Source organism: Centroberyx affinis, unplaced genomic scaffold, assembly GCF_046629955.1.
Source record: "Centroberyx affinis isolate AG114_WGS23_722 - 3 ecotype Tasmania unplaced genomic scaffold, CSIRO-AGI_Caff_v1 ptg003696l_1, whole genome shotgun sequence".
In the NCBI taxonomy this organism is placed as follows: Eukaryota; Metazoa; Chordata; class Actinopteri; order Beryciformes; family Berycidae; genus Centroberyx; species Centroberyx affinis.
In genome coordinates this window covers 45,029-62,463 of record NW_027281589.1, presented here as the reverse complement: position 1 = coordinate 62,463, position 17,435 = coordinate 45,029, and the positions used below count along the sequence as shown (strand labels likewise).

Below are 17,435 nucleotides of genomic sequence, written 5' to 3'. Positions count from 1 at the left end.
AAGGAAAATGCTACAAAAAAAAAAAAAAAAAAAAAAATCAATGTAATAGCTGTGACAATGAAATAACCAGAAAACAAAAGATTACCTTGGAATCAAATACTTAGATTTAGTGTTAAACCTTTGAAACTGAAACCAATATTTAATTGAACTAAATTGTATGTTTTAAGTAAGGAAAAATACTCACATGACTAAGTGTTCTTCAGAAAAAACTTAAATTTTAACGCTATGCTCAGACAGCGAAAAATACTGACGCTTTTTTTGCTTTGCTTCCAAACCAGTATTTGCAGGACAAAAATAGACATATTGAGATAGCGGCGGTGACTCATTCATAAAATATGAAAGTGATGCACCCATTGTGATATGTATGTGCAGTAAATGTATTCTGACAGCTAGCAAGAAGGAGACGTCACTGTGGGTTATAAGTAAAACAATGTCACGCAGCCCTGTCAAGTTGGATTATGAAGATCATGGAGATCAATTAAACTCCGGTAATACATTTCACACAGTGAAGCATTTAAACAGATGGCGACAGCCAACCAGAGAGCTGGTGACCAACCTCGGGAGGAGCAACTTAACAGAACACAAAGTAATCAAACCTGAAATAATCTGACTCAGTTTTTCACACGATGCTTCATAATGTCTTGGAAAACTAATAGAACACCAGAATAGAGCCGTGTGGGACACCGTTTCCATGCCAGCATTAATGGCCTGATCCCAGTGATAAGGACAGGTGCAGGGTCTCTTTCCACTGTGGTTAAGATTGACTGGATTACTAAATGGGCACTTTATCAAGGTGGGCAACATTCCCAGGGCCAGACAAGTGTGGAAAACTAGGACCTGGACCTTGTAGAAAGTCCTGCATCTACACACAGAAAAATAAAGGTGCGAACTGGAACCAGGTTAGGCCTTTCAAAAACCTTCTAATATCCCAAAGAACCATACAGTATATGGTTCATTAAAAGTAAAAGGTTCTTAATTCTTAGTTATTGGATGGTGGGTGATGGCATACATGTGGAAAATAACCCAACTCCTCCATAGATAGTACATATTGTGCAATTGCAAATGAGGCAATACAAGGGCAGATAAACAAAAACACATTGCAGGTGTCTAAGCAAAGGAGTGAAATGAAATGGTTCTTTAAAGAACCTTGGTCTTCTTTGTGGAACCAGAAATGGTTCTTCTATAACATCACTCCCAGTGGTAAAAAGTAACTATGTACATTTACTCAAGTACTGTACTTAAGTACAATTTTGAGGTACTTGTACTTTACTTGAGTATTTCCATTTTATGCTACTTTCTACTTATTCTCCACTACATTTTAGAGGGAAATATTGTACTTTTTACTCCATTACATTTATTTCACAGCTATAGTTACTAGTTACTTTTCAGATCAATATATTATATTTAAAACATTTGATCATCTTTATAAAATAACTATAAAATATCATTGTTATAGATTAGACTACCCAAAAGTATAGCTAAATTGTTAAGATTAGCTTCACGTTGACAACTTTAAAATGCTGATTACATGTACATGTATGTCAATAAAACAGTATTAATATTCCAATAATTTATGAAAAATATAACTCTCTAAATGGGGACAGTTTGCATAATGAGTATGTTTACTTTGATACTCTAAGCACATTTTGCTGCCAATACTTATGTACTTTTACTTAAGTAAGATTTTGAATGCAGGACTTTTACTTGTAATGGAGTATCTTTACATTGTTGTATTGCTACTTTAAGTAAAAGCTCTCAGTACTTCCACCACTGATCACTCCGAAGAACCATTTTCAGCACCTTTATTTCAAAGTAGATACCCAGCCTGAACATGCATGTCAAGCTCACACTCTGTGGAATGAGTCTGAGCCTGAATAAGTGTGGGGAAGGTGAGGGTGAACCCCAGGATGGGTCAAATTAAAAGCACAATTGACAATTATAATTCTACAGGTTATGCAAGTTCTAAAGCTTAAAAAAGCTATTGAATAACAAAAGGCTGCATACACCATTTGTATGGTTGACAAAACAGAAGGACCTTTATTTGAACAATAATAAAGGCACAAGACAGAGGTCTTTCTGCTTTTTTTTGTTCTATGAGAGCAGTATTTTGCCATGAGCTTGCTTCTTATATTTGTAGTAATTACAAATTTCCCCAACAAGCACACATCAATGCCTACATCTCCATTATAGATATATGAAACACAGGCATGTCACAAAAAGTATTTGGCAAAACAGTCTCTCAAGTCTGGCTTCAGAGTAGGACATATATAATTTTGTCCATTGTTTGTCTTAATCTCATGTGATGCATACCACCTGCACAGAGACATTGCCATTTATAGTATTTATAAAGGATAGATGATACAGAAAAATCACTTTTAAAATAACAGGTGAGCAATGGCTAGACTACAAACAATAATATTTTCCTGGACAGCCGTGGTCCATTTTTAACTGCAATCGTACGTCACTGAAACAATCACAGCACAGTCAGCAAATCATAAAAATAAAGATTTTATAAAAAATAATCTCTTAAATAAAACAATAGGTAGAGACATGATACATATAAGGAATGCTTGATGTATACATATGTGCCATCATGTTTGCTCAACCTAACCTGGGTTTTATATCCATCAATAAAAAAATCAGTTCCTTCTACCTGCATACTAATAATAGTTTGTTGGCTATTTTGTTCATCCTTTATTAGTTTTGCTTTGAGTCACATCTTTAGTCCCTTTGCTTTGAGGAGTCACAATGAAATTATGCATTGGAAAAATTGACCAGAAATATACTCTTTTGCTAGAAATTAATAGTAGTGACTGCAAGGATTTGAAAGCTGAAATAGGTAGTTTCTTCTGATACAAAATGTAGTGTAGCTTGTCTCCCCCAAAATCTAGTCCTTTATTCATTTGTTGGTGCTTTTAAATGCCCAAAATTACTACACAAAAAAATCTTGGTCAGCATACCCCAAGATTGTCAAAGGGAAGATTGCCCTTCCCCTAAACACACTTTAAAGGAATAGTTCACCCAAAAAATCATCTACTCACCCACATGCCAAATGAAACACAGGTGAAATCTGTTAGTCCATATAACACACAGGGAGGTTGCCAGCACAACTTGGTAGCAGCCTTCTCCAAAACAACTGAAGTCAATGGGGACCTGTTCTTTAGAGTTCTAAAACAAAAACAGCCAAACAATCACACTGTGAATAGAAAGACCTATACACCATGATTTGTTGCTGATTTGCACTAAATGATGGTGTAAATATACTGTAGGTCTTTTTGGAACTCTGAAGAACTGGTCCCCACTGACTTCAGTTGTTTTGGAGAAGGCTGCTATGGAGTTGTACTGGCAACCTCCCTGTGTGTTATATGGACAAACTTCACCTGTGTTTCAACTGGCATGAGGGTGAGTAGATGATGACAGGATTTTCATTTTTAGGTGAACTAATCCTTTAAACACTTGGATTTGGCTGAATATCGGTGAAAATATTTCTCCCCTACCACACTTTGGCCCATATTCATAAAACTCAGCAGTAACAGCATTGTGCAGCGCAAAATCTGCGGCGCGGTAATTCGCCACTGCTACGGAGACACTTTACCATAGCGTTATTGTGAAAGCCAATGAAAATCAATATGTAAATGAAGTGTTGCATATTAAACACCCTTGTGATCATCCACACCCATGTGCAAACACAATGGAGCGCAAACTAGATCTGTCACATAGGCAAAGAACATAGCTTTTAGCCATATTTTGTTTATCAAAGTTTTTTAATGGAGATAATCACAAGTTGGAACTACACTGCCTTGTCCCATCTATAAATATAATAAACCCCATTTATGATTAGGGAAAATGTCTACTGCCACGGTGGTGATTTTTATGAATATGGGCCTTTATATATTACAAGTACAATAAATTTGGGTAATTACAGATTTTTGAGGCGTTTAAAAATGTTTTGCTCAACACTGAATGAACTGACATGATCAAGAAGCAAACTCTCAGTAGTCGCAAGCCATAATGGGATGGCGACCTGGTTTTAGTGCATTCCACTTAGATACCCGGTAAACAAAATGTACAGACAAAGTCAAAAATAAAAGTGCTACAGTGACAACAATGATAAAATGTAGTCAGCCAAGGTCAAGGGAAAGATCCAGTTATGACGGTAGTAAAGAGAACGTGACCTCTTGAAGCAATATTTCACTTTAGTAGCACAGAACATAATTTTTTTTGTACCCCTACCTCTATAACCACGCAGTCACACTGGGAGCAAGTCTGTGAAGAACTTGAAGACCATGGAAACTTGGCCAATGTGTGGACGGTCAACAAGCTTGTCGGCTGAGAAAAGTTGCGGCTGAACTCTTCGCGATCATTGGGCATCAACAGCCAATCAGATTTCTGCACTCCTTTGTTTCCCCTATCAGTGCGATTTGCTTCAATAGCTCCGGTGGCTAGCGCAAAATGGACGAGACGTTTATTACAGCCATTCAAAGCTTCCCAGTTGTTTACAACTTTTATTTGAAGGACTACGGGAATAAACGTCCCCAAAATTCTGCTTGGAGAATGGCCGCATCAATCGTTGGGGTTGACGGTAAGCTCGAAAGTGATTTTATTGAGTTATTTCTGTTCAGTTTCGATTAATGCCATCGAACTAGCGCTTGCTAGCTAGTGACGTTTACTCATCAAAACAATGTAACGTTGTACTCGATGCACGAGACCACTACATAGATGCTATCAAAGCCTCTCACATCGCCCGCAATCGATCAGAATGGAACAATCCGTCCACAAATTTGCGCACAGTGTGAATGCATGGTAAGTGTTCATGAAGCGTCAACCGTCAATATTGGCCATTTCGGTGGTCCGTAATTATGACCATCAACTTTCTTTCTTGCTTACTTATATATATATACTGTATATAAAAGTCTTAGGCACCCTAGATTTTTTACATACATTTCTTAGAAGTCTTAGATGTTTATTTGTCTTCTGCATTAGTGTGTCAGTAGACAGCTGTTTATTGTAAATTTTTGATATTCAGAAACATTTCATTAGTTTTTAAAGCATCTTTGCTTTATGGATATCTTTGACATATGCCTAAGACTTTTGCATAGTAGTGTATATATAGAAGCAAAGTAAAGTAAATCCAGGTATTATTACTCATTCCTGTGTCCATAAATGAGTAATGTGCTCTGTGTCTACTTATTGATATGTATTTTTTTCTGTTACAATTATTGATATTGAGCCAGGGAGAAACCTGATTTCCAGTTATGTCATTGGATCCTCAGAGCAGCTAATGCTAAAGGCTGACTCTTCCTGAACACTGATGCTGCTATGCATGTTGAAAAGTGAAATTTCATACCCAAGTAAATAAAAAGATGGAAAGATATCGCTTATCAGCGAGCCGTGTTCCCCCTTTGTACCATTAAGAATGTGTATATGGTTATGTATATATTGTATCTGTTTGGAAGTGCATACATGCGTTGGGAATGGACAGAGATAAAGGCTCAGGACCAGGTTAAACACAGTTTGTGTTTGAAGGACGGCAAGACGTCAACACTTCATTATAGAGGCAGGTCAAACAGTGATGTAGTGCTGTCGGAGTTTGGCCAGAAGGAACTCATGGGTTAAATTATGTCTTGTGATTATCCCAACAATCTGAAAGAGATGGCAAACAAGTGTCTCATTAGACAACATAATCCACTGCACACTAGAGAGACACAAATACAAATCTGCAGGTTTCAGAAAGCCAAATCTAATACTTTTTAACATTTTTATAATGCTACCTGGAATTGAATGTAAGGGCGTTTTCACACCTATAGTTTGTTTGCTCTGGTCCGAATCAGTTGATGAGTTTGCAAACTTGGAGCGTTTCCCCCTTGGTTCGGTTTCTTTTCACACTGAGAAAAATCCAAGTGAACCAAAATGCATCACTACAAACCACATGAGAACGTTCACTCCGCTTATTGGTCAGATCTGTCTGGGGCGGGAGCAAGAAAGTAAATACAGGAAGAAGGTCCTGTGTTCTGGACTAGTGCACATTGCTATGCAACATGGAGCAACGGCAGAGTTGGCATTTGCTCATAACTGTTAAACTGTTAACTCATAACTGGCAATATACCAGGCAAAACTGTCCCAGCAGAATGCCGAAGGCACTTTGAGGAAACGTCTTGAAAATGCTATACCTGCTATACCTGCTATATCTGGCTACAGGAGCCGTTTAGCTCAAACTTGCAGAGTAAATTGAGTACACCTGGTAGTTGGGTCGGATCAAGGTCAGATCACGTTCCCACCACAAATGAACCGCTCCAGAGTTCGTTTGAGACTGGACCGAGACCACCTCGTCTAAAGGGTCTTGGTGCGGTTGTTTTGGTCCGCACCCGAGTGCGATTACTGTGTTCACACCTGCCTAAACAAATCGCACCAAGGGGGAAAACGAACCAGAGTCCGATTTAACCGGACAAAAAGCGCAGTTGTGAAAACGCCCTAAGACCAATCTGGAAACCAAAGTAAAGAAACAAAGATGGCAAAACCAGCCTATTTCTGTTTTCTGTTTATTTCTGTTCATCAAGTTCCAGAACTTGATGAATGTTCTGAAATTAGAAATTGGCAGTATAGGAAAACAGAGGATCCCACTCTATAATAACATTATGGGGGAAGCAGTGAATACTTGTATAATTTGTGGCATGAATATAATCAAATTTAAATATACTTATTATCAGTGCAAAATATCGGCAGCTTCAATCAAAAAATTGTGATTTCAGCCTTCAAAAACCAATGTCGAATCCACACCTTTATCATTTCGGAATGCAGCTACTCATTTTCAAAGTGATACTTACTTCTCCCACAGCATTGACCACTGGTAGGTGTCGCAGGCCCATGGTCCTGAACAGGTTGAATACCTGGGAAACGTGGGTGTTCGGCGACACCGTATAGGGACACGGGTTCATGTAGGGCGTGACATCCTGGGAACATGACCATCGTAGAATTATAGCAACAACATCAAAGACTAGAAAACTTAAATATCCTAAAATTAGAGATGTATACTGCACAATAGCAACTGATTTTGTATTTTTGATTGAATATCAAATTTTGACATTCAAATTGCTCCGTCCTATTCTAATCCAGACAGTACTCGACATCAATGGTTCTCAACGTGGGGTCAGGGGACCACCAGGGGTCCTTGAGGGGGTTGCAGGGGGGTCCCCAGCAAATTGATGAATTGTTAACCTTCACCATTATTTAATTTACAAGAAGTTAATACAATTATGTAGAAGAATGTATTTTGATCATAGTTTCACTGTTATCCGTCTTGGAATTCTGGACAAAATCATATCCAACAATAAAAATATTTAATATTTTGGTCCGAGAGACAAAATCTCATCAAATGGGGGTGTGTGGCTCTAATGTGGACTAAATTAGGGTCCTTGATATGAAAAAGGTTGAGAATCACTGCTCTACATAATTCATTGTGGGTGTTTGACAGAATGGGTCATACCACTATCATGCGGGGATTGAGCAGCGCCAGGTCCAAGTCATGGATGTCAGGGTAACGTGGGTAATCCTCAGTCATCTCTGCAAAGGACAATCTGGGCTGAGTGGCGCTCTGTGTTGGAAGGCATGGGGAGACGGACAGTTGGATGGAGAGAATGACAATTAAAATATGTTAGACCAGGGATTCTTTACAAACACACCCTGAAATGTGCCCACTCCCTTCCTCAGTGGCCTTGGTTCCGGAAGTAAATTTTCCATTCATTTAGTCCATAGACATTTCAGAAAATCCCAGTGTAAAGAGACTGAAGCTTTGAATTGAACCAACCAGCACGAATCACGGCAAATGAATCACAAGCTTTTAGCAATAGATACAGAAACAAGTGAAAACTGGCTTAGTGGTAGTTTCAAGCTCGCCACCCGTTTTGTCTATGAAGCTGACAGGTTAAAGTATCAAACCCAAGTATATCAATTGTACAATCAAAATTTCCAATAATTCCCAACATCTAGGCTAAGCTAATAACATCACATAAACGACAAAAATCAAGAAGACCCAAGGCAACACACAGCTCCCCTTGAATGTCTCTCCACAGATATTACAAGTCTAACTGTTCTGGACACTGCGTGGGTCTTGCATGATTGGTTTGTTGGAGCCACCTGGTGGCAGTTAATAGTAGTGCAGTCTACTACAAAGACAGGTAGTAGTGTTCATTTAGTGTCAGTATTGCCATGTGGCAGCCATGTGATGGTGTCTCCACAATCCTGTTCCATCCATCGTTACGAGACTTGTTAGACACATTGTCTGTAAGTGGATTTGTTAATTAGTAGTGTATTGATGTAGAAAACAGCATATTTCAAGAGTTTATGGTGAATTGTTTATTTTATTAGTTGATGACATATGATTGCAGCTAAGCTAACATACTTAAGATAGTTTCCTAACCTAAGCTAATAATCTATGCTAATTTTATACTTACCTGTTAGCATAGCCTACTTACCTTTATTTACTGTGATAATTTATACTTGCTGTATAATACTTAGCTTGTCATATCTGTAATTTCAACATGTCATTTTGTGTTTGTTGTTTTACAAAAAAGAACTATACAAGTAAACTTCAGAAACGGAATCCTGGTTCACCTGGAGTTATTTGAGTAGATGTTTAAGCTGACTGGATAGCTAGGCACAGGGACCTCTAGCGAGGCCAGTACACTAACCGCCACCTATAAGTGGCTCCTTTAAAAATAGGAAGATGCGTACAATAAAAGTACAACGCAAGTTGTAGAAGCAAGAGCCGCAATTCGCAGTGACACTGCGAATGAAGTCAATTCCCTTTCTCTGTGGTTATGCAGTGTTGTTGTAACTAAGAGAATCCCTGAATAAAATATTTAATTCATGCGTAGACTATCAGTGCAAAGTATCAGCTATCGGCAGCTTCACACCTCACGTCTAAGTTTGTGTGACTGACCGACTGGTTCTCGGCGTAGCAGACCCCCCGGATGAGCAGGTTGACCAGCTGGGATCGTAGGATGAGCCCATGGAAGGTGAGCGGTCTGAAGCGCTCCTCCATGGTCCACTCCTCGCTGGGCGACTGGTCGGGGCACAGGTTGGGGTAGGGCGCATGTCTGCACATGGACAGCAAGAAAGACACAACAAACAAGCGAGAGTAAATAGGTTTACATGTCACCAAATCATACAGCAATGTGGAAATAAGAATAACGCACATATCGCATCATAAACTAGACCTGCTCATGTGCTTCACAATATATAGTGTGAGTAATGGCTGTGTACAACGATACAATGGCTGCTTTGGCCTGTTAGAGGATGCTGCCAATGCAACACTAAGCAGAGAACGAGTCTGATTTTTCTGGCCCATGATGATGATTGGTGTTTATGTCCATTTCACCTCCGGGGCTCTGTACATTCGAACTTGGGCGGCACCAAATAACTGCACTGCGGGTTCCGGTGCTCTTCCAAGAGTGAGTGAGAACCTCATCTGAACCAACTACAGGAAACGACCCCAGAATGCAATGTTTTATAGGTATAACGTGATGGATGTTGACATCTGATAGCCAGCAGTTCCTCATACTTGGAAAGCCTCGCATAACAGCATAACAGGCCACAACCGCAGTCTGTACTGACGCTCATATTCAGCCATTTCTTAATGTGTTCTCACCTGGTGTGAAGACCAGGGGCCGTATCCACAAACATTCTGAGAATCCTCTCAGAGAGTTTTATCTCAGCCTAAAATTCTTCAGCAAGGAGTCCTAGCTTAGGAGTGATTTAGGAAAGTTCTCAGAGCAATTCTGAGCAAGGAATGGACAAGAACTTTTATCTCAGTGAGGAGGTGTGGTTGACCCCGTTGCTAGGTGTGATGCTCTCTTTGGATGCTGTCATTGGTTGATCAAGAAAAATCAACACGCCTCTTTTTGTCATCCAGAATGAACACAAGGAATCACACAAGAGAAAACACAATTTACTCGATATTAACGCATGGTTTGCTTATACTATCAAAAATAAAATAAAAATAGAGCTCATAGGACAAAATCTTTGAAAACCATACGAACGGTACTTTTTAATACTTGTACGGTCCTCACAGGTTGACGCATTATGCCTTTATTTGGGCGAATGGGCGAATGGATTCCAGTGGGAATTAAACAGGTTTCGTCACAATATGAGTCTGTGAAGGAGCTGTGTTGTTTGTGTGATTATTCTACTATGTGGTTGCATAAACTTAAATTATCACTGCTGCACTGTTTGCCTGTTGCTAAATATCTTAACATTGTGATGACTTTATAACAATAGCATTAATGCGTCTTTTCTGCGTCTTTCAGCCATTTTCTCCTCTCCTTAAGAAGTTTTCCACCTTAGGAGCTCTCTTAAGGGCTAAGATGCTTTGTGAATAGCTTTTATCTTTACTAGGATTTAGTCTTACTTTGAAGGGGAAATTCTTAGAAAACGTCATCACTCTCAGAGTTTTCTTAGAATTTCACCACTAGGACCAACTCTTACTACTAGGAAGCTTTGTGGATACGGCCCCAGAGATGATAAATTACAGCAAAGAGCACAGACAAGTCCATCATGCTTAGCTTAAATTATAGGGACTGAAATCAGATTTGTTTCATCTTTTGGTTACGGATTAATTCTTGGTAAACTGTAGACCAAAAACCAAACAACAAACAACGTTCAAAGTGGCTTAAATCAGCGTCTTGTCCATTCCCACGTTTAGTGAACAGTAACTGAACCTCTCTACCCTAGCTGCGTGCTTTATTTATATGTGACTTTTCAATTGGAGGCACAAGCTGTTTGCCGAAACGGAGAGGTATACCTTATAAAATGGATACTGATTGTGTGCGTGCGTGTGTGTGTGTGTGTCACCCCTACCTCCTCTCCAACATCTGCTGCAGCATGTCCTCTCCCTCCTCAGCGGGCTCCACCACTGCGGCCTGGTCGTCGCAGACATTCCTCAGTTCGCTGGACGGGTACGACTTCATGGACTGGCAGCGCCGCCGCTGCTCCCCGGCACGCGTCACAACACTGGATTTCTACACGGAACAGCAGGGAGCAGGTGCGTGGACTGATATATCGGTTTTGCTGTGACGGAAAAGACTTTCACACTGAGCCACGAGACGCCGGCCCACCCGAACACGCACGGCCAAACTGAAGGCCATTGTTTGAGATAAGCAAAACAATTCCTACCGTTTCAAATGCCTGCAGTATTCCGCATCTAAAAAAATCTGTGTGTTCCAAGGAGTCACTCTCAACCTCGAGAAAGCAAGCTGATATCAAGTTTACCAATAAGCACTTTAAAGGAGTAGTTCACCCAAAAATGAAAATTCTGTCATCATCTACTCACCCTCATGCCAAATGAAACACAGGTGAAATTTGTTAGTCCATATAACACACAGGGAGGTTGCCAGCACAACGTGGTAGCAGCCTTCTCCAAAACAGCTGAAGTCAATGGGGACCTGTTCTTTAGAGTTCCAAAACAAAAACAGCCAAACAATCACACTGTGCATAGAAAGACCTATACACCATTATTTGTTGCAAATCAATCAGCTGTAGTTAAGATTTACACTAAATGATGGTGTAAATATACTGGAGGTCTTTTTGGAACTCTGAAGAACTGGTCCCCACTGACTTCAGTTGTTTTGGAGAAGGCTGCTATGGAGTTGTGCTGGCAACCTCCCTGTGTGTTATATGGACAAACTTCACCTGTGTTTCAACTGGCATGAGGGTGAGTAGATGATGACAGAATTTTCATTTTTGGGTGAACTATTCCTTTAATATGTGTGTAGTGTTCCTATAGAGACAAGGACCCTAGGCCTCTTCACTTAAATTTGCCTTTGGTGCTGTATCACCTGTTAGGAGAAATAAAGAATGCAAAGGCAAATCTAAAGGGTCTTGTGGTGAATTCGGGATACAAGTGATCCACAGAACAGCACTTTATTTTAATGAAATCTCAACTTTTGGAATTTATTCACACTGCTCGCTACCACCCACTAGGATAGAAGAAGATTAAAGGAATAGTTCACCCAAAAATGGAAATATATGAATAACATATGTATAACAGGCCAACCTATCCTAAAAGTTGAAACTTTAGTGAAATAAAGTGCTGCTCGATGTATTGGGTGCATTCCAAATTGAAAAGTGAATACCAACGACTCATAAATGTCTGAAGTCATGTGCTATGAAGTGTGGATGTTTGCTGAGAAACATTACATTACCAGATTATTGAATGGAGTTTGGTGTGACGTTCGGGGCCAGGAGCATTAATACTTTGACTCAAGTAATGGGTACAGTCACCTGTGTGATACTCTCTGACTTATTTCTGTCACTTATTTCTGTTATGTGAGGCTGGAGTCAGTCCTTCTTAACACGGTCCTCTATATCCCTCTACTGATGATAAGGTGCAAGTGCTTCCCTATACGACAGTGGTTCTCAACCTTTTTGGCTTGTGAACGCTTAAAACAAAGTGATGTCCACTTGTGACCCCTGTCACAGGCTGCATATGGAGAGAGGTGAACAGTTTAACCAAAGAATGATTTTCCCTTTTCAGGTTGTTCCATTTGATTAATTATCAGAGTAGAGGCCTAGAGGCTTAAACTATTATAAAATATAAAACAAAAAAATTATAAAACAAAAAAAAAGAGAAAAAAGTATAAGAAATAGGCATGATAATTCATTTTTATGGTAGAAATGTTTTTTTCCTATCCCATAAATCATCTCCCAAAATGATCTTGTGGCCCCCTGGGGGTGCAGCAGCAATTTTCTGACCCATGTGATTTGGTACTGATTTATGTTTTAATGGAGAATGCTACAAAGTTCTATAAAGTGATTAGCACTTTCAATCATAGGCTATGATAAATAATTGACTGTGTCCAATCTTCATGAAACTTGTCTGTGTCAGTACAAGGACTACAATGAAAATAAGTCCTCTTGACTTTATTGTGTGTTGAATTCCTCGGCAATTTTATTATATGTGCATGGTTGTGGCCTAAGGGCCTTCAAACCTATGTGCATTTTAAAATCTGTCAAATAAAATCAATCAATCAATCAGTCTACCCTCCGTAATGTTTTGTCTGTAGAATAGAAAATACCTGTGATATTTTAATCTGGACCCTTTCTTTGTCCATCTCTGACTATTCTGCGCTATGATCAGTGGCAATGAACGGATTATGTGTATAAAGCTCGTCAGCTTCCTTGGACTGACATCATTCGATCATCCTAGCCCATCTAATAATACAGATAGAGCCTTTCCAGTTTAGTTGTGTTTACATGTGCGCATTTCAGTAGTCAGAAGCCAGGGCTCAGCCAAGAGCAGGTAGGGCTTCAGTGTCTTGCAGAAGGGCGCTTGGATAGTGGAGGATACAATGGCAAACCTTCAAACCTGTGACCTTCTGGTTATAGGACAGTGTTTCTGACTAGCCTGGTAAGACCATCCTGATCACGTGACCTCACATTCTGTTTTGCTCCACGGATCAGTCTCGACTTCTAGCCACCCACATCGATTTCAGTGGGCGGGAGTACTTGCCTTGGCAGACAAACTCCTTCAGCCAATCAGAAACTCCGCTAGTGCATACTCTTGTTCTTGTTTAATTGTTGTTATTGAGTCTGTTTCTGCAATAACTGCACTTATGGCTGTGTTTACTCTACTTACGTTAACGTTACCGCTCGTTGCTTCGGGAGACGCCATTACTGTTTTGCCAGCGGCGGCCGGTATTTATACGTCATCAACTACAACGCAGTCCCTGATTGGCCCGGTTACATCATCAACTACAACGCAGTCCCTGATTGGCCCGGTCACATTGTAATTTCAGGAAATCGATGTGGGCAGCTAGAAGTCCAGACTGATTCATGGAGCGAAACAGAATGTGAGGTCACCTGATCAGGATGGTCTTACCGGGCTAGTTTCTGACCACCAAGTCACCAAATTGTTCCATCCATTGATGCAGAATATACTGTACTTATGAAGACAAGACAAGCTTGCAGAGCATGACCCGGAATTCAAAAATTCCCTCTTACCTGTCCTCTTCACAACTGTCTGGAAAAAAGCCTACACATCGAAGGGGAGTGGATTGCTCCACCTCTGCTTAAAAAAATACATTTTCCCCATGCCCACTGTTGCAATGTGGCTGTGTGGTGGCAGGGTGTATATAGTCACTAGAGAGATGTCAGTGCGTCCATCAACAGCTATTTGTCCCGTAGAAGTGTCCTTGAGCAAGACACTGAACCCCTCCTCGCTCATTGTAAGTCCCTCTGGATATGAGCTGTCAGCTAAATGCCTAAAAATGTAAAAACCGCACGGGACGTACCTTGAAGCGGATGTTGTTGCTGACCAGGATGTTGCCCTTCATGAAGTCCCGTTCGTTCTGCCGGTTTTCAGTGACCACAGGGAAGGCGTGGTAGACGGTGGTACGCAAGATGCTGACCAGAGACTGGACTCGGGTATGGGGGTAGACGTAGGTAAGGTTGGGCTCCATGATATCGCTGGCCGTCAGCCTTTGAGGGACGTGGGAGTAAGATGTTAGGGTTCACCCAGTATTGGTTTCTGAAGGTTAAGACTAATACCTTTGGATAGAAGCTGCTGACGCTGAATGTCAAACGATTGCCTATAAGAAAAATTAGGGCAGGAGCGGCACTCCAACTGGGAAAAAAACAACTTTCATTTTGCTGGTTTCTTTCAATTCTTTTGTATTCTGTCCATTTTTCTTTTATGGTGGCCTTCCTCAGCAGAATGGAGGTGACTGAGTCCATTTTTCACAGTTGGAGTGCTGTCCTTGCCCTAGCTTTCCCTTTGGGTAATTCTTTGGCTGTGATTGGTTTGTAGCAAAGCACCCTGTCAAAATTAGGAGAAGCGCATCTGATTTATCTCCTTCTGAGTTGATATTGAGTGTCTTTAAATTTGAATATTTCCATGCCAAAAAAGTCCAGAAAATTCAGAATTCAGTGTTTCCACCAGAATCATATTCTTGTCAGGGTAGAAAAAGCTAATAACAATAACATATTCATGCATACTTGTGTGGGATCCAATCAAAATTTGAATCAACCGAGGTTAAGGGCTTCCTATAGACAACCAATGTAAAACTGATACATTTTACAATAAATCAAACAAGCTGCATCATATCTACCATATCAAAGGAAAAGCCAATGTTGGCAAACCAATGTAGACACAGTATGTAGGTATGAAAAGAGAGACACATAGAAAGATCATTTGTGATTGCAGTAAAAAAAAAAGGCATTTTGTCGTTTTTTAAATTACTGTGGTAATTATGGTGGGACGGTAATTGAGCTTCAGTCAAGAGGCGGCGCCAGGAGTGGCCCATTGGTACAATGAGGTGCCCCTGCACCTAATTAACCTTTCTGTATATGGGTGCACTCTTTTCAGGGCACCCAGTACCTTCCCAGTAACTTTATGGGCAGACAGCGGCAAGGGCGCAGAGTACTGCCATAATTGTATAAGCTGGCGGCAGCAGCAAAACAAATAACACCCCTGACAGATGGAGTGAGAAGTGAAATGTAATTTAATTTACATCTAGTCTAGTCAATCTACATCAGTACGGCAACAAGGCTCACTACAACTTTTATTTGACTACAGGAATAAACAATGCTTGGAGAACATTTGCATTGGTTGATGGTTGAAGCTCTGAAGTAAGGAGTGAGGAGTTTTTGCTGTTTTTTTTATTAATGCTACCTAACGTGTGCTCGCCAGCAAGCTACCGTATTTCCTCTAATATTGGCCCGGGCCGTTATTTACCTCAACTGCAGAGGGTACCAGGCCTTTATTAGAAGCAGGCTTATATTAGAGACAGACATAAGTATATTTGCTCATATTTTAGTATGAAGCCTCCTTGTTTTCTGATCTGCTTCTGTTGAGGTTCGTTAGGTAGCCGTTTTTTTGTTACTGCAATGCATTACCGATAATTATGGTAATCGACGACGGCACGCTCCAGAGACTTCCGCTGGCCGAGCCGTCTTGTGGCATACTGCCATCTTGTGGCACTTGTACGTTACTACAAACTACAGTTACATTGTAATAGGCACCAGGAGTTTACCGGTATCCACCGTTGTTTTTTCCTTTGTTTTTTTCCCCGGCCTGTATTTGGGGCCGGCCTTTATTTGTTCGTGTCGACCACGGCCCCGGCCATTATCGGTGACCCCCCTTTAAATTGACTACCAGCCACTATTAGAGGAAATACGGTATGCTAACTCATCACAACAATGTAACGTTATGAAAGGCAATACAAAAGCAGCAGAAAATTACATGATTTGCCTGTTCAACACTTTGTAGCAGCAAACCGCCACACAGATGCAATTGGAGCCTCTTGCCCCGCTCACACTGCTGATCATTCACGCCACTGCTGCTGCTGACCAAAGTCAATGCAAACTCCCTCAACCTCCTCCTGCTATTATCTGTACACAGGATGCTTGTGCAAGCTATCTCCGAATTATGTCCGGTTTTATGTTGGTTTCCATATTATTAAATGATATATGTCTACTATGCCTTGGGGGGTTTATGGTTTATTACGCTCCCCGCAGAATCGCTCGCATGCTGCTTGGATTCATTTGGGGAACGTTCTCAACAGCAGAGTCTTTTCCGCCAAATACAACTGCATAACCATTTGTGCTACAAATGCTCCAAACTCCTTTGATGCAAGTGTCTCTGACTGAAATGTCTTACTTGTCCATCTCCACCTCTGTCTCCCACTCCAGCAGAGGCACTCCTCTTAGCTCAATGTGGATATCGTAGATGCCTTTGTTGAAGAAATCTCCTGTCCACTTGGCAACCTGATAATATCACATAAACCCAGCATGTAATACATTAGTGAATGATAGACTACACGTTTGTCAATGAATCTAGAAGTTTATCACTATTGATGCAAGACAAAAAGGGAAAGCTATAATGAAGAAATAATGACAGCATTTTATCATTGTTGGAATCATCTGAACATGGAATCATCTTAAATGAGAGAATTAACAGACAATGACTATAAAATATGTTGAAATAAATACTTCTCGTTATACCATCAGCGTTATCATGATGGGCAGTCCATATGTGATTTCATTGGTGGATTCAATGAGGATGACAGTCAGACTGATGGTCATCCTGACCACGCCCCCGAGGAAGGAGGCTGCACCAATCAGAGCAAAGGTCCCAGAGTAGATATCCATTCCTAGGTTTCTGACATATGACAGACAGACAGCAAGAACCAGTTAGGAATGTGGAGGTCACTGGATTTTTTACACCATCACTCAAAACAAAGTCAGTGGTGAACAGCGGATGGGGAAAACATTGTATGACCTATTAAATTAATTGGGAGGTTTACAAACATGTATTACATCCTGTATTTTTTCCATTCATCCACTGCATGAATGTATGATGAGAAAAGTGGCCGAGGGAAACCAAACGGGGGGCGAGGGAATGCAGAGTGAGAATGTCGTGCCTACAGTGCATAAAGACCCGG

The 17,435-nt window shown here is 40.6% G+C and overlaps 1 protein-coding gene across 3 annotated transcripts in view; it reads right to left on the bottom strand.

Annotated features, from left to right (window-relative positions):
- Positions 1-3,351: 3,351 nt before the first annotated feature.
- The window catches only part of clcn6 (chloride channel 6), a 39,700-nt gene continuing 25,616 nt past the window's right edge, over positions 3,352-17,435 (bottom strand). For all 3 annotated transcript variants that reach the window (XM_071540604.1, XM_071540606.1, XM_071540605.1), the window contains 8 exons: positions 16,996-17,152; positions 16,652-16,758; positions 14,286-14,472; positions 10,855-11,015; positions 8,939-9,095; positions 7,484-7,591; positions 6,825-6,950; positions 3,352-5,643 (listed from right to left, as the gene is read on the bottom strand). In XM_071540604.1, coding sequence (XP_071396705.1) covers positions 5,563-5,643; positions 6,825-6,950; positions 7,484-7,591; positions 8,939-9,095; positions 10,855-11,015; positions 14,286-14,472; positions 16,652-16,758; positions 16,996-17,152 — 1,084 coding nt within the window. In that variant the 3' untranslated portion in view covers positions 3,352-5,562. The remainder of the gene's footprint in view (positions 5,644-6,824; positions 6,951-7,483; positions 7,592-8,938; positions 9,096-10,854; positions 11,016-14,285; positions 14,473-16,651; positions 16,759-16,995; positions 17,153-17,435) is intronic.